This window comes from Ovis aries, chromosome 12 (genome assembly GCF_016772045.2).
Source record: "Ovis aries strain OAR_USU_Benz2616 breed Rambouillet chromosome 12, ARS-UI_Ramb_v3.0, whole genome shotgun sequence".
NCBI classification, from domain to species: Eukaryota; Metazoa; Chordata; class Mammalia; order Artiodactyla; family Bovidae; genus Ovis; species Ovis aries.
In genome coordinates, this window is record NC_056065.1 from 54,533,926 (window position 1) to 54,555,452 (window position 21,527).

The window sequence follows — 21,527 nt, forward strand, 5'->3', positions numbered from 1 at the left end:
TACAATGAAGAGCCCACAGACCTCCACCAAGACTCAGCATGTGTGTAGATGTGTGCTCAGTCATTTCTGACTCTTTGCAACCCCATGGAATACAGCCTGCTAGGCTCCTCTGTCCATGGAATTTTCCAGGCAAGAATACTGGAGTGGGTTGCCATTTTCTCCTTCAGGGGATCTTCTGGATCCAGATATCAAACTCCTGTCTCCTGAATCTGACAGGCAGATTCTTTACATCTGAGCCATCTGGGAAGGCCCAAGACCAAGCACAGCCAAAAAAATTCCTCAGGGCACAAACTCCTTCCAGGCCATACTCTGCCATCCCTAGGACCTGACACTCACACTAATGACCTAAAAAAGCAGCTAGAGAACCAGTCATTATATGCATTCCAAACACCAAAATTGGAAGAAAAATAAGAAAAGGGCAAGGGGTGCATGCCTGTTTCTAAGCTCCTAGAAGATCTATATGACACTGGCATTTTTATGCCATAGGTGAGCACTCAGTCATTTGACTATACCTACCTGAGAAAAGCTAGAACATGTCATCTTTAACTGGGTAGCCACATGCCCAGGCGAAAATTGGGAGATACAACACCATGGCCTAAGTAAGTCTCTGCTGCACTCTTCAGTTTCATCTCATGCTACTCCACCCATACTCCCCATGCTCCGGCCACACAGACTTCATTTATTCCTCAAAGAAGCCAAGCTCTTACCTTTCTCAAGGCCTTTGCTCTTGCAGTTTCACTTGTCTAGCACACACTTGCTCAGATCTTCATACAGCTGGTTCTCTCTCATCATTTAGGACTCAGCTCAAATGTCACCTCCTCAGAGAGCCACTGTTGTATATAAAATAGGCCCCATCCCAGTCACTCTTCTTATTGCACTGCTTTATTTACAGCATTTATCTGTACTTGAAATTATTTATTTTTTGCCTTCCTCTCCTTGAATATAATTTCCATAAGCCAGGGCTCCTTTTTATCCTCACTACTAAATCTCTTATAACCCAATACAACTCTAAGCACAGAGTAGGAGCTTAATATTAGTTGAATCAAGGAATGTCTGACTCCAAAGCCCATGCTTGTTTCACTACCTCTGCTGTTCCTAGTATATGTGAAACAATAACCCATTCCAGAAGTTAGTCTTTGCTTTTTAATCACAGCCTATTAAAGTTATTTTCTTTCCGAGAAGATTTTAAAACACATTTTTTCTTAAGTTAAACAAACTGTTCCTCTGCTCAGTGAGTAAAAAGACGTTTTAGACATAACGTCTTATGCAAGTCTATGTTGCACTATTTTGCAGTTTTCATCTGTAAAATGGAAGAGTAGGTTAAAATTAATTCACTTAATCTACAGATATTTAGTAAGCACTGTGTTAAAACAAAACTAAGGACATGAAAGTTACATGAAATAATCCCTGCCCTCAAAAGAGACTCACAGCTGTCTTTCAACTCTCTGATTTGTATGATTCCACAACAGCCATTGTGTAACCTTTATAGAGAAAAAGCCTATAACTTCCCATTCCTGTGACATTAAATAAAAGTTTGTCATCAAGACACTGATAAACAAACACAAGAGTTCATTTTAAAATTGAATATTTAATTCAACATTGCAATAAGAATTAAACAGTTAAAAACAGAAGCATATTAGTGGCTTAAAAAGGACAGCAACTTTAGTTTCCTTTGGAGAGGATTTTGATTGCCTGTTGTCTACAGCAAAACGATGCTAGGAAAATGTCTGTAGAAGACAGAAAATCTCTCTGAATGCAAGTCTAAAATGCTTAAAAATAGGGATTAAAGGTTTTAAAGATGCAAACCAGAAATATTCAGTATTAGAGGTATTTGATTTGAATCCTAAAAAGTTTGACATAATAAACATATATTTGTGAGGAAGATGGCCAACAAATTAACAACTCCACATAGTCTAGAGACTAGAATCCCAGATGATCATGACTATTACACAGGCACCTGGCTGTGGTTCATCCACTACCACCTTCTTTGTTCTTCTAGATGCTTCTTGGCTTTCATCTGGGTAACTCCAAGGCACTGTGAGGAAAACAGATGGATAGATGCCCATTTCTCCTGTAGTCCCTCTCAGTTTGGCAATTAAGCAGTCAGTCAGTGAGAAAAAGGTATTTAATCCATAACTTATAGTCCCCATAAGACCTCACTCAATTTGAAAAACTGCCAGTTCTGTCAAATACGCCAGCACTCCAATAAGGTATTTAGGACACAAAATCTGGGGGAAAAAAGACATTTAAATTAAAATACGATTAATTATAATAATATAGTTTGATATCTGATAAATATTCCAGACTTATTTTAAATTCTGTATCTATAACCTAAACTATGAATAGGAACCTAAACTATTGTTATTCTAAGATCCCTGACTTTAACAAATTTGCAACTATTAGTCAATGGTGCTTAGAAGGAATTAGATTAAGGTTCTTATTTATCCTGGCTTCCACTGATTAGCTTAAAGAAAGGGGGTTAGGGGAAGGGCATCTATGAACCGCTTAGACTTATATATCTCCACTTTCTAGAAAGAGTTTCATAGCTTCCTTCTCAAAGGTATGTACGTGTGTGCTAAGACGCTTCAGCTGTGTCCAACTCTTTGTAACCCAGTGGACCGTAGTCCACCAGGTTCCTCTGTCCATGGGGTTTTCCAGGCAAGAATACTAGAGTGGGTTGCCATGTCCTCCTCCAGGGGATATTCCTGACCCCATGGGAAGACTGAACCCATGTCTCTTATGTCTCCTACATTGGCAGTCGTGTCCGACTTTTTACAACCCCATGGACTGTAGCCCGCCAGGCTCCTCTGTCCATGGGATTCTCTAGGCAAAAATACTGGAGTGGGTTGCCATTTCCTCCTCCAGAGGACCTTCCCAACTGTACATAAAGGAGACTTCACTAATGTGCATTAGAGGATACCCCAGGTTAACTACACAACACCAAAAATGTTTTATAGAAACAAACCAGAGACAGAAACTTAGTTAACACATTAATTTCAAACTTCTGAGAGGCAGTACAGTGTTGCAGTTAAAAGTATATAAGCCTTTGAGTCAGATGCCTGGGTTTAAGTTTCAACTCCACTTATTAGCTGTGTGATCCTTAGGGAGCATACTTATCCTCTGTGCCACAATTTCTCTTTACCACCTATGCAAGCAGGTTGTTGTGAAAACTAAATAGGACAATATGTATAAAAATGCTTAATAATGCTTGGCACAGTTAGTGCTTAACAAATGTTAGCTATCATCTGGCATTATTTGAACCTAGGAACCACAATTACTGTCTTACATCATTAAGAGAGGTTCTTAGAATAGTCCAGATAAAACAGGGCCACCCTCATATTCACAGATGGATACGAACACACTATATAAAATAGTTTGAAAATATACTTATTAATAGAACATGAGCATATGGAAGTAAAATTTTAAAAAATATAAGGACTTCATGGAATTGAATTCTGAGTATTCCAAAGTATTTCTTCAATGTGGAAAATATAATTGCCATGCATTCTAAAAACTATGCAAGAATAAGAAAAAATAACTAGATTTTTTCAAACTAACCTTTATTTTTCCATCAGTATGTGCTGAAGCTACAGATGTTGAAACACGAACCAATCTTGTGGCTGATAAATGAATTTTGAAATGCCTATGGAAATGTGAATACAGGCAGTCCATGAACAAGTCAACTTCCTCCTGGGTAACTTCCCCAGGTGTTTTGTGAACATTGTCCCATAAAGCTTTTGCATCTTCTGGATGTATGGCATAAGAAATGTCCAGACTATGAGGGCTACAGGGTACAGACCAAAGAAATTCAGTGGTGGCCATATAATGGTCCATTTTGCATGCAGTCCACATAGCAGCCATCCAGGAAAGATTAAATGAACTGATTGCTAAGGGACGGAAGTAACAGTCAAAAGTTTTCTGAAACCAGGTTCCAATTATAGCTGTATTAGTCTCTGCACCATTTGCAAGGAATAAGGGTAGACAGGTGAAATCTTCTGAAACAGTCTCCAGAAGACTGTCTCCAAATACACAGCAGAACCAACCAGTCCACAACACTTTCCCTTCTTTGTGCTCAGATGGCAATTGAGATTTTGACAGAATCTATGAAGGAAAATCAAACAGGTTCATTAAATTCAAAAGTACATTTATTCTGGACTTCACTGTGTGGTCCAGTGGTTAAGAATCCACCTGCCAATGCACAAGACAGGGGTTGGATCCCTGGCCAGGGTGGATTTCACATGCCTTGGGGCAACTAATCCCACTAGCCACAACCACTGGACCTGTGCCCTAGAGCCCATGCTCTGCAACAAGAGAAGCCACAAAATAAAAGCCCTCACACTGCCAACTAGAGAATAACCCCAACTCGCCAAACTAGAGAAAGCCCTCACATAGCAACAAAGATCCTCATACAGCAATGTAGCCAAAAATAAATATATAAAATAAAAAACAGAAGTACATTTACTCCTAAATTACATCGTCTCAACATTAGTTAATATAGTACATTTAAAAATAAGAAGATATGTTGAATTAATATTACCTGCCAAAAACCACACAAAGAATTGTCTCCCTAATCATTATTAGGCTTTATTCAAGTTAACTGACCTTTCTCCTAATACTCTGCCTATACCTTGTCCTAACAAGGTATATGGCAAGATCTTGGTGCAATCAAATGCAAAATAAGGAATATCAATAAGGTATAATCAGGTATAGCATCCTGAAAAAAAAAAATCACAACCTGAGAAGGGATTGTAAAGTAAAAGTTCACCAGATCCAATGTGCTTGAATTATTCCATTGGGAAAGATGTCACTATTTCCTAAGGCAGCTCTGTCTCCCCACTTAAAATGCTCTTTTGTCTGTTAGACCCCATAGTTTCCAACCACTGGTCCTGCTTTTTTCCTTACATGCATATAGATCAAATCTGATCTAATCTCTCTTCTACAGAAAAAGCCCTGCAAATATTTGATGGTCTCTATCATATGCTGCCAAGGTCAATATCTCCAGTTTCTTCAACCATTCTTCCTATGACACACGTTCACGTTCTCTCACTATTTGGACACACTTCTCTGAAAACCTTTGGCACAGGAGTCATTCGTAGGTGAACATAATGACTTCAAAAACGTCTGATTACAGGACTGTTACCACCTTTAACCTATATTATACTCCTACTAATCTAACCTTAGATTGCAGTAGTTTTCTGGTTTTTAGTTGAAAACGTTACATAAATTAGCCCTACACACTCATTTTCATCGTTATTAAGTGAATCCCCCAACCCCCACAACTCATACTAAGGCAATAAACGTATACCTATTAAAATTTTAATCTCTTTCAATTTGACCCACTGTGCCAATCCATTCCGATCTTCTAGATCTTGATTATATTTTCTAGTACATTGACTAACCCCTCAAATGTCAAATCTGCAAATTATACAACAAACATACCTTCCAGATAGTTATAGAAGTTTTAATTTAAGTTCAACCAGGACAAGGTGAAGATCACAGCCCTGTATTATATCCCTTTAGAGACAATCATGTAAACAATTACTTTGACCATTCTCCTCCTTGTTCAGAAAGTTGTAAGAGACTTTCAAATACTTTTAAAGCTCAGATATAGTATGTCTATCATATTTTCATAATCTAAAAGTCCTATAACTCTGTCAAGAAACAGATTTAATTTGAAAACTATTAGGATACTACACTAGGAATTCAAGAGGTCATTTCTATTTCTCACAAGAATATTTGCTTGCCTGATGACATGCAAACCATGTAACTTCTTAAGGCATCAACTGCTTTACTTGACAGAGACTGCTAAATATCTACCCAGTATCTATTTTTCCTTCCACAATAATACAGAGATTTCACTTGGGCTGGCGAACTACCTACTAAAAAAAATTTCTAGTTTCCCTTCCAATTGGGATGTAAAGAGAAATTACTGTTGGCTCTCAGCAAGTCTCATTCAAAATTTACTCAGTGGCAGGCAACCTGTCTGCCCTTCCCATCCTCCTCCTCCTCCTCGCCTTGAACTTATATACAACATTTAGAACTCCAGGAGCCAATTTAGATTACAATGAGACCGTAAGCATGGAAGCCACATACCAAGGATGATAGAGTAGACAGAAGGAGCTTAGATTATTAATAATTTCATGAAGCATTTATCAGCCTTGAAAAGCTTACCTCTGGACACTTTTTTGCAAGATAACTAAACCTCTATCATTTTTAATTCACTGTTATTTAGACTTTCTGTTATATGTACCTGAACCTAATCCCAATAATCCTGAAATCCTTGCCAATACCATGATCTATACCAGGGGTCAGGAAACCTTTTCTGTAGAGGGTCAGATAGAAAGTAAATACTTTAGGCTTTGCAAGCCATATGGTCTCTGTAGCAACTACTCAACTCTGCTGCTGTAACACAAAAGCAGCCATAGACTATGGAAACAAATGAAAGGGGATCTATTTCAAGAAAACATAACTTACAAAGCCAAGCAGCATGCTCTATCTGGGCTTCAGGTCATAGTTTGCTGACCCCTTATCGAATAAACAAAATTTCAACTGTTTCAGAACTTACCAATGACTAAAATGAGTTAACTAAGCAGAAACAGAAGTAGCAGGCATGAACAATAAAATAAATCTGGTTTCTTAATAAAACAAAGGATAGTCATACTACTTGTATACACTACATATAGGAAGGAATGTAAAATGTTACATTTCTAAGAGTAATTTGGTATGATATATCTACTCTAGGATTTTATTCCCAGTAAAAACCATAGAAATATACAGATAAATTTACAAAAATGCAAAATTTACATTTAGTTACTCAAAATGACATGAGTTAACTAGTTACAGTGCAGATTATTAGTTTTTAAAAAAGCCATAATCATATTACAAAAAGATGGACAATATGACCACGATTTTAATAGATACAAATAGCCAAACAGACATATCTAGGTTCATGATGGAGTCTGCAGTTTTCTTATAACGTCTTTGCCTAGTTTTGGTATTAGGGTAATACTGGCCTTTCCCTTAGGAAGTATTCCCTCTGCTTCTAGCCTCTGAAAAAGCTTGTAGGAAATGGGTATAACCTCGTCTCTAAATGTTGGGTGGAATTCACCAGTGAACCCATCCAGACCTGTTGCTTTCTGTTTTGGAAGGTTATTAATTATTGACTCCACTTCTTTACTAGGCCTAGGTCTATTCAGATTGTCTACTGCCAAATAGATGTGTACCAAAATGTTATCCTGTGGTTTTTAACTTTGTTTGTACTTAAATATTTAACTTTTCTTAAAAAAAAAAAACAGAAACAAAAACAGGGTTATATTGTAAAAGGAAAAATCTAATTGCTATAATTTGATCAAACAAGATACAACACAGGTTATAAATCACACACTTGAGAATTTTAAAAACAGTAAGAATATAGTACAATTTCTAAACCAAAACAATGCACACTCCTTTCTCCTAGGAAGCAAGTACGGCTTTTATGATATACCTGGACAAGAAATGCTTCAGGATCTCTTTCTGTTCCTTTCACTCCCATAAGAGTAGAGAAAACCACTTTGATGTTGAAGTCGTCTCCCACTTCCACAGCAAGTCCTTTCTTCTTTTCAGCAGCAATAAATGCAGTCAGAAGTTTAGAGTACTCTTTGAAATCAGTATAGGAGAATTTATATAAGGGAGTTAAACTATATAAAGTCCACTGTTTATGCAGAAGGACTGCAAACTTTTGAGGATCAACATCTTCCTAAAAAAAATCAAGACAAAAGAAGTCAGAGAATAAGGAAACATTAGGGGCTTCCCTGGTGGCCCAGTGGCTGAGAATCTGTCTTGCCATACAGTGGACACCAGTTCAGTGCAGGAAGATTCCACATGCCACAGAGCAACTAAGCCCCTGTGCTTGTGCAGTCATAAATAAATAAATAAATTTTGTTAAAAAATTTGGAAACTAAGAACTTAATCATAGTATTTTAAGTATTTAACAGATCTATTACTGGATACCTGATCTTCGCATTCCAGTCAAACTGAGTATGTAGGACTCTTTGAAGATCTTTGAACAGACTTTTGCATATGCTGTGCCTTCCCTTTTTGATGTTCTTCCCAGAGTGTTTACAGGACATGGTCCTTTCCTTTCTCTGCCCAAATGTCAAGAGGGCACCCTATCTAAAGCAGCACCTGCATCCATTCCAACTTTGTCACTCTGTATCTCCTTAACATGTTTTTTTTTTCCCCCACAGCATTTATTATCTGACGTTACGTACTTGTCTATATTTCTGGAATCACAGGTACCATCAAAAACAAAATAGTTCATTTGTACTGGCCCTAGGGCATTGTTGAGGGTGTTCACATACACCCCCATATAAGCTCCTAGTTTTACCCTGAATTGAAGTTTTCTATAGAATCCATACTTCCTGATATAGTCTCACAGTTCCACCTCTTTTAGAACTTTCAACACAGTTGTCCACTTGACAAAAATATTTGTCCTGACTGAAGTACTCACGGAAAAGTTATAAAATGTTTTTCTTATTACTATCCAAAGATTTGGAGCAAAAAAAGGTTGCAGGGAGATTCCCTGGCAGTCCAGTGGGTAGGACTTGGTGCTCTTACTGCAGGGGCCCAGGTTCAACCTCTGGTTAGGGAACTACGATCCCACAAACCCATCTGGTACAACCAAAAAAAGATTTGGCAAAATTATTTGTATCACATAGAGAAAAGGAAACACTGAACCAGACATACTATTCTTGAATTTATATTCAATCTCTGTTTTCTGGTTAAAAGCTATCACTTTCATTACCAGGACTAGGAAGTTTTCATAAAGAAGCAAAAATTTTCCCATATCCCAAAAGGTCCTAGACCTAAAACAGAGAAAAGAAAACAAAGTTATAAGGAAGGTGCGGGTGACTGATTGGTCAGACTTCTTGCTAAGCGACTCAGAAGCATCCATTAAACTTGTATTCACTAGGGCTTTATTTCATGCTTCAATAAAATTATAAATTATGAATGTTATATACAAGGTTTAGGGTTTTTTAATGAATGATCAAAACAGCATATTGCCACTAGACAAATCTGGGACAATATAAACACCAAAATAATTTAGTAAGGAATTAGAAGAATTAAAAAAACAAACAAACAGGAATTCATAAGAATGAAATCAGAATACTCCCTAACACCATACACAAAAATAAACTCAAAATAGATTAAAGACCTAAATGTAAGACCAATCACAAAGGGGCAAAAACAGCAAGAACTCTCTGACATAAATCACATCAAGATCTTTTTTGATCCACTAAAGACCTAAATGTAAGACCAATCACAAAGGGGCAAAAACAGCAAGAACTCTCTGACATAAATCACATCAAGATCTTTTTTGATCCACTAAAGACCTAAATGTAAGACCAATCACAAAGGGGCAAAAACAGCAAGAACTCTCTGACATAAATCACAACAAGATCTTTTTTGATCCACCTCCTGGAATAATTAAAATGAAAACAAAAATAAACAAATAGGACCTAATTAAACTTAAAAAGCTTTTGCATAGCAAAGATAACCATAAATGAGACGAAAAGACAACCCTCAGAACAGGAGAAAATATTTTCAAACAAAGCAACTGACATGGGATTAATCTCCAAAATATACAAACAGTTCATAAAGCTCAATATTAAAATAAAAAACCCAATCAAAAATGGGCAGAAGACCTAAATAGACATTTCTCCAAAGAAGATATACAGACGGCCAAAAGACACAGGAAAAGATGCTCAGTATCACTAATTATTAGAGAAATGCAGAACAAAACTACGATGAGGTATCACCCCACACTGGTCAGAATAGTCGTCATCAAAAAAATCTCACATGCTGACTCTTTGAGGAAGACACGGCTGCCACTGCAGCAGAGGCCTTGCCATCCGCCCCTGATCATGATTCACCACTGTTTGCTCTTGGGGACAAACAAGTCGATCAGGAAGCCACATCACAGCCATGGCCTTTAAAGGCACCAGCAAGATTCCTGTGGAGCCAGAGGTGGCCATTCACCGGATTAGGATTACCCTCACCAGTCACAGCCTGAAATCTCTAGAGAAGGAATGTGCCTACCTGATCAGAGGCGTGAAGGAAAAGACTCTCTAAGTGAAAGGACCTCTTCGGATGCCTACCGAGACTCTGAGAATTACTGCAAGGAAAACTCCTTGTGGTGAAGGTTCTAAGACTTGGGATCAATTCCACATGAGGATCCAAAAGTGACTCACTGACCTGCACAGTCCCTGTGAGATTGTCAAGCAGATCACTTCTGTCAGTACTGAGCCAAGAGTTGAGGTGGAAGTCACCACTGCTGATGCTTAAATCAAACTTTTTAATAAACTGATAATCAGTTGTTATAAATAAATAAATGCTGGAGAGGGTGTGGAGAAAAGGGAACCCTCTTGCACTACTGGTGGGAATGTAAACTGATACAACCACTATGCAGAACAGTATGGAGATTCTCTAAAAAAAACTAAAAACCGAACTACCATATGACCCAGCAATCCCATTTCTGGGCATATATCCTGAGAAAAACCTAATTCAAAAAGACCCTATGTTCATTGCAGCACAGTTTACAATAGTCAGGACATGGAAGCAACCTAAATGTCCACTGACAAATGAATAAAGATATTGTACACATATGCGATGGAATATTATTCAGCCATAAAAAAGAACGAAATCAGGTCATCTGTAGAGACATGGATGGACCTAGCGTCTGTCATACAGACTAAAGTAAATCAGAAGGGGAAAAAAATATATCGTATATTAACGAATGTGTGTGGAATCTAGAAAAATGGTACAGATGCTATACGCAGGGCAGGAATAGAGATGCAGATGTAGGGAAAGGACATGGGGACATGGCGGGGAGGGGGAGCTGGGATGAACTGGGAGACTGGGACTGACATGTGTGCACTGCCATGTATAAAAGAGACGCCTAGTGGGCACCTACTGTGTAGCACAGGGAGCTCGCTCAGTGCTCCGTGGTGACCTAGATGGGTGGGGAGAGGTCCAAGAGGGAGTGGAGATACACATATATACACACACATATAGCTGATTCACTTTGTGGTACAGCAGAAACTAACAACATTATAAAGCAATTATACCCCAATAAAAAAATAAAACAAATTTAAAATAATAAACAAGATTTAATGAATCCGTACAGATAAATGGATAAACAAATGGAATAGAAATGAGAAGGGCCTAAAATATAATACCAAAAGCTAGCTGGAAAATACAGAGCAAATAGAGATGGAAAACCATTATTTTGCAAACATCATGATAAAGATGGAATTAGGCAACTCTACTCAATGCTCTGTAGAGACCTAAATGGGAAGGAAATCCAGAAAAGAGGGGACATATGTGTATATATACAGCTGATTCACTTTGCTATACAACAGAAACTAACACAATGTTGTAAAGCAACTTTACACTCCAATTCATACTCCAATAAGTACTAATTTTAAAAAGAAAACCAGTAAGACTGAAAAATTAAAACATAAATACAAACTAAATAATTTTTAAAAATAGGATCAGGAAAAAAACATCAATGGATAAGGGATGTTAAGTTTAAGGTGAAATTTTGACAAGGCACCAGATATATGTATTATCTTAAAGTGTCTCCCCCCCAGACTGCTTATTAGTTGCAGGGGAAATAAAACAATAATTTTGGGGCAACTTTCTAACAGTGTGATCAAAATTAACATCACCCATGTGCTATCACGTGTTATTCCCCCCAAAAGGACACAACAGCACCTATACGATATTCCAGTTAGCAATACATAACTTCAGTCTAATCTTGAGAAAACATCAGACAAATACAATATTCCTCATTTTGTATTGCTTCGCTGGTGGCACAGACGATAAAGAATCTACCTACAATGCGGGAGACCTGGGTTCCATCCCTGGACTGGGAAGATCCCCTGGCGGAGGGCCTGGCAACCCACTCCAGTACAAAATGAGGGACATTCTATTTAAAAAAGAAGAGGAGGAAACATATTCTTCAAAACTGTCAGTGTCATAAGAGAGAAATATTGTGGAAACATTCCAAATTAAAGGCAGTTAAAAAAACATACAGCACTGATAGTACAAATAATTGTTTTAACCATTTCTCATTCATTACTTGAGGGAGTAAGAAGATACTAAAAGTGTCTTTTAGTAACAAATATTTATAATATATATGTATAATAAATAGTAACAAAAATTTATATGTTTTTTTCACAGACATTCTCAGTTACTGGTAACACCAAGGAATACAAATAACACACCTGCAGTTGTGAGCCTTGGGGAATTTTCCTTCGCGGTGGAGTTGGGATAAATGAAGTCTGCTTCCTGACTGATTCTAATCGTTTCTGCAGAGGGGTGGCACCTATAAAGAAATCTTTAAGCCTTGAGGAAGCATCTTGTCTAGGAGTCAATTCCGGTGCATCATAAGAATCCATGGTCTGCATAAAAAAAAATAAAACCAGAATTCCAAACACTAAAAAGTTAATTCCTGCTTGTAGTTTCACTGATTCTTCTCCCTACTGTAAAGGAATTCTTTCTCTCTCCCTCCCTCTCTCTGCCTCAAGTTTTTGCTTTTTAACCAAATCTTCTATTTCTCATTGGCTAACAGGCTATCTTCATGAACATCTTACTGATACCTCAAACACAGTATGTTCAAAACTAAATTCAACTCCTTCCATTCTCCTTCTAAAAGCTACCTGGTCCATTTTAAAATTCCTGTCAACTTTCTAAGTTAATTTAAATTTGTTTAAGTAGTCTCCCACTTCTACTTTTTAACATACAGTCATTAAGCATATTCTTTTGCGTTTTTCCTTCCTCAGTTTCCCCATTCATTCCCAAAGCTACTTCCTTAACCAGGTCTTATTACCACAACCGAGCATTCCGTATCTGCGGGCAATCCATTTTTCGGAAATGGCACTTTTAAAATAATGAAAAACAAAAACAGAACAAACAAAAAGAAATGACACAATATTATTAGTCACCTGTACAAACACTTTACAGTGGTGAGATAAATTCTCTTCTGCTGGGTCCTCTTTATTTCATAATTCAGCTTGTTCTTACCCTTTTCCTAGACATAAATACATTCTCATCTTCATGTGTCTCCCTATCAACTATATTCCCTATCTCAAGTGTTCTTTTCCCATTCCATCTCCCTTAAGACTATGTTTGAATTTAATCTCCTTTCAAATAGCATGGTTTTATTAACCAATCCCCACCCCACCCCCCCAGAAGACCTATGTTACACACTTCTGTCTATGTCTGTATCAGTGGCTCATTCCTGGAAGCAGTGTACCTGTGTGTATAGAATGAGGTCTCAGGGGCCAATATTTTGAAAAAGCCCCAAAGCCCTCTAGATGACTCTAACAAAATCCCTCAAGAATATTCTACAAAGTCTTTGGAGATTAATAATACACCAGCCCATCCCCAGTGGCTCAGTGGTCAAGAATCCATTTGCCAAGGCAGGAGAAACAGGTTCGATCCCTGGATCAGGAAGACCCTCTGGACAAGGAAATGGCAACCCACTCCAGTACTCTTTCCTGGGAAATCCCATGGACAGAGAATCCTGGTGGGCTACAGTCCTTAGGGTCTCAGTGAGTCAGATACAACTTAAGGACTAAACCAGCCGATATAGCTCTCTTTGATCACCTAGTCTATACCACTAATTTTGGCCCAAATTCATACTTCCTTGTATTATTTTTTTGGTGTGTATTTCCTCTTTTCTAGGTGAGACTAAACTACTTTGAAACTGTGCTCTTTATATTTCTCTTGTATAATTACCCTATTATAATGCTGAATACTCTTTGTAAAAGAAGTATTGGTTTAATTGAACAGAAATATTTCATAGAACCCTGAAATTGAAATGAGTTATGATTTAAAACACAAGAGAAGACTCTACACATGGACATCACCAGATGCTCAAAACCGACATCAGATTGATTATATTCTTTGCAGCCAAAGATGGAGAAGCTCTATAGAGTCAGCAAAAACAAGACCGGGAGCTGACTGTGGCTCAGATCATGAAACTCCTTATTGCCAAATTCAGACTGAAACTGAAGAAAGTAGGGAAAACCACTAGACCATTCAGGTATGACCTAAATCAAATTCCTTATGATTATACAGTGGAAGTGAGAAATAGATTTAAGGGCCTAGATCTGATAGACAGAATGCCTGATGAACTATGGATGGAGGTTCGTGACATTGTACAGGAGACAGGGATCAAGACCATCCCCATGGAAAAGAAATGCAAAAAAGCAAAATGGCTGTCTGAGGAGGCCTTACAAATAGCTGTGAAAAGAAGAGAAGCGAAAAGCAAAGGAGAAAAGGAAAGATACAAGCATCTGAATGCAGAGTTCCAAAGAATAGCAAGGAGAGATAAGATAGCCTTCCTCAGCCATCAATGCAAAGAAATACAGGGAAACAACAGAATGGGAAAGACTAGAGATCTCCTCAAGAAAATTAGAGATACCACAGGAACACTTCATGTAAAGATGGGCTCGATAAAGGACAGAAATGGTATGGACCTAACTGAAGCAGAAGATATTAAGAAGAGGTGCCAAGAATACACAGAAGAACTGTACAAAAAAGATCTTCACAACCAAGATAATCACGATGGCGTGATCACACACCTGGAGCCAGACATCCTGGAATGTGAAGTCAAGTGGGCCTTAGAAAGCATCACTACGAACAAAGCTAGTGGAGGTGATGGCATTCCAGTTGAGCTCTTTCAAATCCTGAAAGATGATGCTGTGAAAGTGCTGCACTCAACATGTCAGCAAATTTGGAAAACTCAGCAGTGGCCACAGGACTAGAAAAGGTCAGTTTTCATTTCAATCCCAAAGAAAGGCAATGCCAAAGAATGCTCAAACTACCGCACAACTGCACTCATCTCACACACTAGTAAAGTAATGCTCAAAATTCTCCAAGCCAGGCTTCAGCAATACATGAACCGTGAACTTCCAGATGTTCAAGCTGGTTTTAGAAAAGGCAGAGGAACCAGAGATCAAATTGCCAACATCCGCTGGATCATGGAAAAAGCAAGAGAGTTCCAGAAAAACATCTATTTCTGCTTGATTGACTATGCCAAAGCCTTTGACTGTGTGGATCACAATAAGTTGTGGAAAATTCTTCAAGAGATGGGAAAACCAGACCACCTGACCTGCGTATTGAGAAACCTGTATGCAGGTCAGGAAGCAATAGTTAGAACTGGACATGGAACAACAGACTGGTTCCAAATAGGAAAAGGAGTACGTCAAGGGTGTATATTGTCACCCTGCTTATTTAACTTATATGCAGAGTACATCATGAGAATTGCTGGGCTGGATGAAGCACAAGCTGGAATCAAGATTGCTGGGAGAAATATCAATCACCTCAGATTTGCAGATGCTACTACCCTCTGGCAGAAAGTGAAGAAGAACTAAAGAGCCTCTTGATGAAAGTGAAAGAGGAGAGTGAAAAAGTTGGCTTAAAACTCAACATTTAGAAAACGAAGATCACGGCATCTGGTCCCATCACTTCATGGCAAATAGATGGGGAAACAGTGAAAACAGTGTCAGACTTTATTTTTGGGGGCTCCAAAATCACTGCAGATGGTGACTGCAGCCATGAAATTAAAAGACGCTCACTTACTCCTTGGAAGGAAAGTTATGACCAACCTAGAGAGCATATTCAAAAGCAAAGACATTACTTTGCCAACAAAGGTCCATCTAGTCAAGGCTATGGTTTTTCCAGTGGTCACGTATGGATGTGAGAGTTGGACTGTGAAGAAAGCTGAGCGCAGAATTGATGCTTTTGAACTGTGGTGTTGGAGAAGACTCTTGAGAGTCCCTTGGATTGCAAGGAGATCCAACCAGTCCATTCTGAAGGAGATCAGTCCTGGGTGTTCTTTGGAAAGAATGATGCTAAAGCTGAAACTCCAATACTTCCGCCACCTCGTCCGAAGAGTTGACTCATTGGAAAAGACTCTGATGCTGGGAGGGATTGGGGGCAGGAGGAGAAGGGGACGACAGAGGATGAGATGGCTGGATGGCATCAGCAACTCGATGGACATGAGTCTGAATGAACTCCGGGTGTTGGTGATGGACCGGGAGGCCTGGTGTGCTGCAATTCATGGGGTCTGAAAGAGTCGGACATGACTGAGCGACTGAACTGAACTAAACTGATGCTTTAAAAGTTATAAAAATTATTCCCAAGTACTGGCAGAGTTGTGCTTCCCCGGTGGCTAGTGGTAAAGAATCCACCTACTAATGCAAGAGATGAGGGTCAGGAAAATCCCATGAAGGAGGGCACGGCACCCTACTCCAGTATTCTTGCCTGGTTAATCCCATAGAGCCTGGTGTCCTACAGTCCATGGGGCCACAAGAGTTGGACTCTTAGCAACTAAACTACAATTGGTATGGTTACCCTTTTAAAATTTTTTTCACAATAGTTTTATTACTATATTTAAATTTCATCACGTCAAAGTATGACACACTCTATTATCTTGCACAAAACTCCATACATAAATTAAATACATAGTTCTCAAAGCTCAGATAATGCCCAGAGCAAGATCATATACCAAAGAATTTAAATAGCAGCTACTGTAAAGCAGTCTAGCTTTAAATTCACAGACTTTTCTATTCAGAAAGGAATTTCAATCAATATCACTTACAGAGAATGTTTTCTTTTTCAAATTTGTTATTTGGAATAATTGCTAACATTTATTGAGTATTTTCATGTGCCAGGTACTTTTCTAAACCCTTTAACAGTCCTACGAGGTGAGTTATTATATTCCCAGCTGACAGATGGAAAGACAAAGAAATCAAGTAACTTGCCACAGTCATGCATTTAAAGATGCAAAAGCTAGAATTTAAATGCAGACAGTCTTAACACCAGAGTAGGTGCTCTTACCTCTCTGTTTCACGCCACTTTTCAGCAGGCATCAATTTCAAGACAAAATAAGCCTGACTAAATTTGACTCCTCTTAAAAGAGAAATGCTATGAATTCCAAAAAAACATTAGTCTATCTAGGTGAGAGAAAACTGGAGATACCAAGAAAACATTTCACATAAGGATGGGCATGATAAAGGACAGAAACAGCAAGGACCTAACAGAAGCAGAAAAGATTAAGAGGTGGTGGCAAGAAAACACAGAAGAACTATACAAAAAAGGTCTTAATAATCCCGGATAACCACAATGGTGTGTTAACTCACCTAGAGCCTGACATCCTGGAGTGTGAAGTCATGTGGGCCTTAGGAAGCCCTAGGAAGCATTACTACAAACAAAGCTAGAGGAGGTGATGGAATTCCAGCTGAGCTATTTCAAATCCTTAAAAATGATGCTTTTAGAGTATTGCACTCAATATGTCAGCAAATTTGGAAAACTTAGCAGTGGCCACGGGACTGGAAAAGGTCAATTTTCATTCTAATCCTAAAGAAGGACAATGCCAAAGAATGTTCAAACTACTGTACAATTGCACTCATGTCACATGCTAGTAAGATGATGTCAAAATCCTTCGAGCTGAGTTTCAACAGTACATGAAGGCAGAGGAACAAGAGTTCAAGTTGCCAACATTCACTGGATCACAGAGAAAGCAAGGGAATTCCAGAAAAACATCTACTTCTGTTATCACTGACTACGCTAAAGCCTTTGCATGGATCACAACAAACTGTGGAAAATTCTTAAAAAGATGGGAACACGAGCCCACCTTACCTGTCTCCTGAAAAACTGTATGTGGGTCAAGAAGCATGTAAGAATTAAAGATTTTAAAATTATAAAAAAAAAATAATAATTAATTAAAAAAAAATAAAATAAAATATATGCAGGAAAAAAAAAAAGAAGCAACAATCAGAACAAGACATGGAACAAAGGACAGGTTCAAAATTGGGAAAGGAGTACAACAAGGCTGTATATTGTCACCCTGCTTATTTAAATTTTATGCAGTGTACATCATAGGAAATGCGAGGTTGGGTGAATACCAAGCTGGAATCAAGATTACCTGGAGAAATATCAATGATCTCAAATATGCAGGTACCACTCTAATGGCAAAAAGTGAAAGGGAACTAAAAATTCTCTTAATGAGGGTGAAAGAGCAGAGTGAAAAAAGCTGGCTTAAAATTCAACATTCAAAAAACTAAGATCATGGTATCTAGTCCCATCAATACATGGCAAATAGAAAGGTAAAAGTGAAAGCAGTGACAGATTTCTTGGACTCCAAAACCACTGCGGACGGTAACTACAAACATGAAATTAAAAGACACTTGCTCTTGAGACGAAGTGAAATAAACGTAGACAGTGTATTAAAAAGCAGAGACATCACTTGGCCAACAAAAGTCCGTTTAGTGAAAGCTATGTTTTCAGTAGTAATGTATGGAAGTGAGAGTCAGACCATAAAGAAGGCTGAGCGCCAAAGAATTGGTTTTCGAACTGTGGTGCTGGAGAAGACTTTGAGAGTCCCTTGGACTGCAGGGAGATCAAAAGGGTCAACCCTAAAGCAAATCAACCCTGAATATTCATTGGAAGAACTGATACTGAAACTGAAGCTCCAATATTTTGGCCACCTGATGCAAAGAGCCAACTCAACGGAAAAGACCCCAATGCTGGGAAAGATTGAAGGCTAAAAGAGAAGGGGGTGGCAGAAGATGAGATGGTTAGATAGCATCACTGACACAATCGACATGAATCTGAGCAAACTCCAGGAGACAGTGAAGGGCAGAGGAGCCTGGTATGCTGTAGTCCACAGGATGGCAGTCAGACACAGCTTAGCAAGTGAACAACAACAAAAGTGAGAGAAAGACTACTAGCTTAAAGGATTGGTTTTGAGAAAACATTTCCCTTAAGCATTTAATACTACAGTAATGTGAAATAGCCCAATCCATGCATTAAAGATCAGAAAATGATTTATATCTATTTTATTTTCTCACTCCATACTCAACAATGAGTATTTTTGCCCTGCCTCATAATTAAAGAGGTTAAATATATATCTTGATTCAATATTTTACTGTCCTAACATTCTTCCTTCCAACTATAAGGAAAGAGGTCCTTTCACTTGCTTTCTAAAGTCAATCCATCAACTGATTCTCAATCTCCATAGTCCTTCACATCCCCCTTAGGCACAATCTTCCACGTTTATTTCAAACCTCTATCATCTCTTATCTCTACTCCACAGGATACTTTTCTTCCACTGCTGAGCATATTCTCATATTCCTAACACTAAAAATTTTTTGTTTAAAACCTATTCATCTCATTCCTTTTGAGACCAATTTCCTGGAAATAGGTATCCAACTTTTGCCTCCATTTACTAATAAATATTTTACTAGATATCTTTAGCAATCTCTTATGTATCTATCACTATAAAGACACTGCAATTTGAAGATTACCACTGCCCTTTGAAGACTGTCAACACTGTTTCTGTGAAAATCATGGACAATTTTTGGGTCAAGTTTGCTCATCCTTATTCCTCTAAACTTTCTGCTATCTTGTTCTTTTCAAACACTCAACTATTTCTCCTCCTTGTTTGTTATAGTTTTTTCTGATTCATTTGCTGACTCCTTTGCTTCCTCCAGTTGCAACAGCTGGTGTCTCCCCAAACTCTGAAATCACCTGTTCTCCATAAGGAAACATTCATTCAATATACGACTCCTCTAGTCCCATACTTCTGCACTTGCATTTCCAATTTCCTGTAAGACACTGAACTTCTGTGTCCTCGAACTCATTAAGTTCAAAGCTAAACATTATTCCATGACCAATCTTTCCTCTCCAACTACCCTGTTTCTTGGTAACAATTCCAACTCTTCCTTCTCATTTTTCTCCCTGCCCATTAAAATACACCTTAGTCATCTTTTACTCTTCACTCGTTTTACATCCAAATTACCATCAAATTCTGATATATTCCTTAAAAATATATTTATTAGCCCTCTCAAGTCACCTTCATTTTAGCCACTTATTTCCAACCCAAGCCCCTTTCCCCAACCCAAGACTAGTTTTTCCATAGACACCTCTCTTACCTTGTCATTACCTTGCTTGAGATCCCGTAGCAATTCCCACACGTCTAAATAAATGGAGTCAGAACTCTTTCTGTGAGGGCTTCAAAGCACTACCTTATCTGATCATAGTATCTGACCCTATTTGGGTTCACTCTTTACTGCTTTAGTTCTCACCCCAAGATCCACAGACAAACGGTCTTTCCAAAATCTAACAGGCCTCTAAGGTTGGATGCAAAATGTTTTATGCATGTGTTAATTGGTAGGAGAAGCAGGTGAAGAAAGGTCTTCTTTTTCCTGTGGTTAAGTCTGTGAAGAAACGGACCCTTACTTAAATCACCTTTGTATCTTGCCACCAACACCTAAGTCCAATCGCCCCAACACCAATGTATTACCAAATCCAAGCTCACTCTGCTCACCACGAGACAGGTCAATGATTCAGAGATGAGGTGTTCAGGGAAGCCAATTATTTTCCAATAAAGAAAATTTCTTTATTTATTTTATGACTTTATTCGGAAAGCCAGTTGACCAAGAAGATGGTAGACTAACATCTCAAAATGACCATCTTATCTGGCGCTAGATGCCAGTTCTTTTATACATCAGAGAAGGGAGGAGGTGAGGAAACAAAGTAAAAAGGCCATTAATCTAGAAAGTATCTCCTAGAAGAACAAGCCTTAGGCAGAGGATGTGCTAATTTCTTCCCTCCTGTCATCTACAAACGGGCAGAGTTCTAAACCAATGCACTTTAATAACAGTCAGGCAGAGGTGCAGAATTCTGAGGCAGGCCACTATGTATTATAATAACAAAACCAAGTCAAAGAAACAGTTTCAACACGGAGTCAGAATTGGCTTTACCCTGCAACAAATGCTTAGCCCAGAGCTAAGCAGGTCCTGTGAAACGCACTTGAGCAGCCAAGTATTGTAAAGGTAACGACCACACGACAGGGCAAAACACGAAGTTTACTGCTACGGCTGAACAAAGTATCTTACCAATAAAACGCCGTGATGACGCTGTCACCCATTCCCTTCACGAATCATTCTTCAAGACGGGATCCAAAGCTCCATCGAAACTGAAAATCCTCGAAGTAAAAAAGCCGCCAAAATGACAGCAAAGAGAAAGTCCAGAGGAACCCCTGGGCCTCCCAAATTCCTTCAAGCTCCATCCACCACAAGACGCTTCAAAACGGACGCAAACGAGCCCAGCAAGAAGACCTCCGCTCCCAAAGACGCCAGCCCAGCCTGGCACTTCAAGCCGGAAGGGATATATCCGCTGCCTCAACCACCAGCTCCGCGACCCTCGCTCATAAGGAGTCTGCTTCAACCCGCGGAGGGAAAGGGCAAGGGACAGTGTGTTCCACCTCGCCCCTCTCCACTTGAGCCCTCAGAGGCCAACGCCAACTCGGAAATCCCGCCTTTGAGAAGCGGCAAATTGGCGTTCAGCCGCCTCGTCCGTTTAAAATCGTTTCCCGACTCGCTCTGCGGCCGGACGCAGGACGTTTCCGCGGCGCCGATTCCAAGTCTGTGAAGCTAATGAAGCAACTATGGTCTCCATTTTAACTGAGGGCA

At 38.8% G+C, this 21,527-nt stretch overlaps 1 protein-coding gene and 1 pseudogene across 2 annotated transcripts; one reads left to right on the forward strand and one right to left on the reverse strand.

Moving 5' to 3' along the window:
• Positions 1-1,568: 1,568 nt before the first annotated feature.
• Positions 1,569-21,434, reverse strand: CENPL (centromere protein L). Of its 2 annotated transcripts, XM_060396623.1 has the most exons (6): positions 20,952-21,434; positions 12,267-12,443; positions 11,879-11,968; positions 7,484-7,735; positions 3,559-4,101; positions 1,569-2,228 (listed from the first exon to the last, which is right to left on the reverse strand). In XM_060396623.1, the coding sequence occupies exons 2-6, from the start codon at positions 12,438-12,440 to the stop codon at positions 2,157-2,159; spliced, it is 1,131 nt and encodes a 376-aa protein (XP_060252606.1). In that variant the 5' UTR covers positions 12,441-12,443; positions 20,952-21,434; the 3' UTR covers positions 1,569-2,156. The 2 variants fall into 2 exon arrangements, with proteins under 2 accessions (XP_060252606.1, XP_012042954.1); XM_012187564.5 differs by lacking the exon at positions 11,879-11,968.
• Positions 9,859-10,374, forward strand: LOC101113947 (small ribosomal subunit protein uS10-like; annotated as a pseudogene).
• Positions 21,435-21,527: the final 93 nt, after the last annotated feature.

Excerpts from the sequence above, each read along its gene's own strand:
- CENPL (XM_060396623.1), bottom strand. The coding sequence starts at position 12,440 with ATGGATTCTTATGATGCACCGGAATTGACTCCTAGACAAGATGCTTCC. Across the intron at positions 11,969-12,266 it reads CCCAAGGCTCACAACTGCAG|AATGTCCCTCATTTTGTACT; the intron begins GTGTGTTATTTG and ends TTTTTTAAATAG. Across the intron at positions 4,102-7,483 it reads CTGAAGCATTTCTTGTCCAG|ATTCTGTCAAAATCTCAATT; the intron begins GTATATCATAAA and ends TTTCCTTCATAG.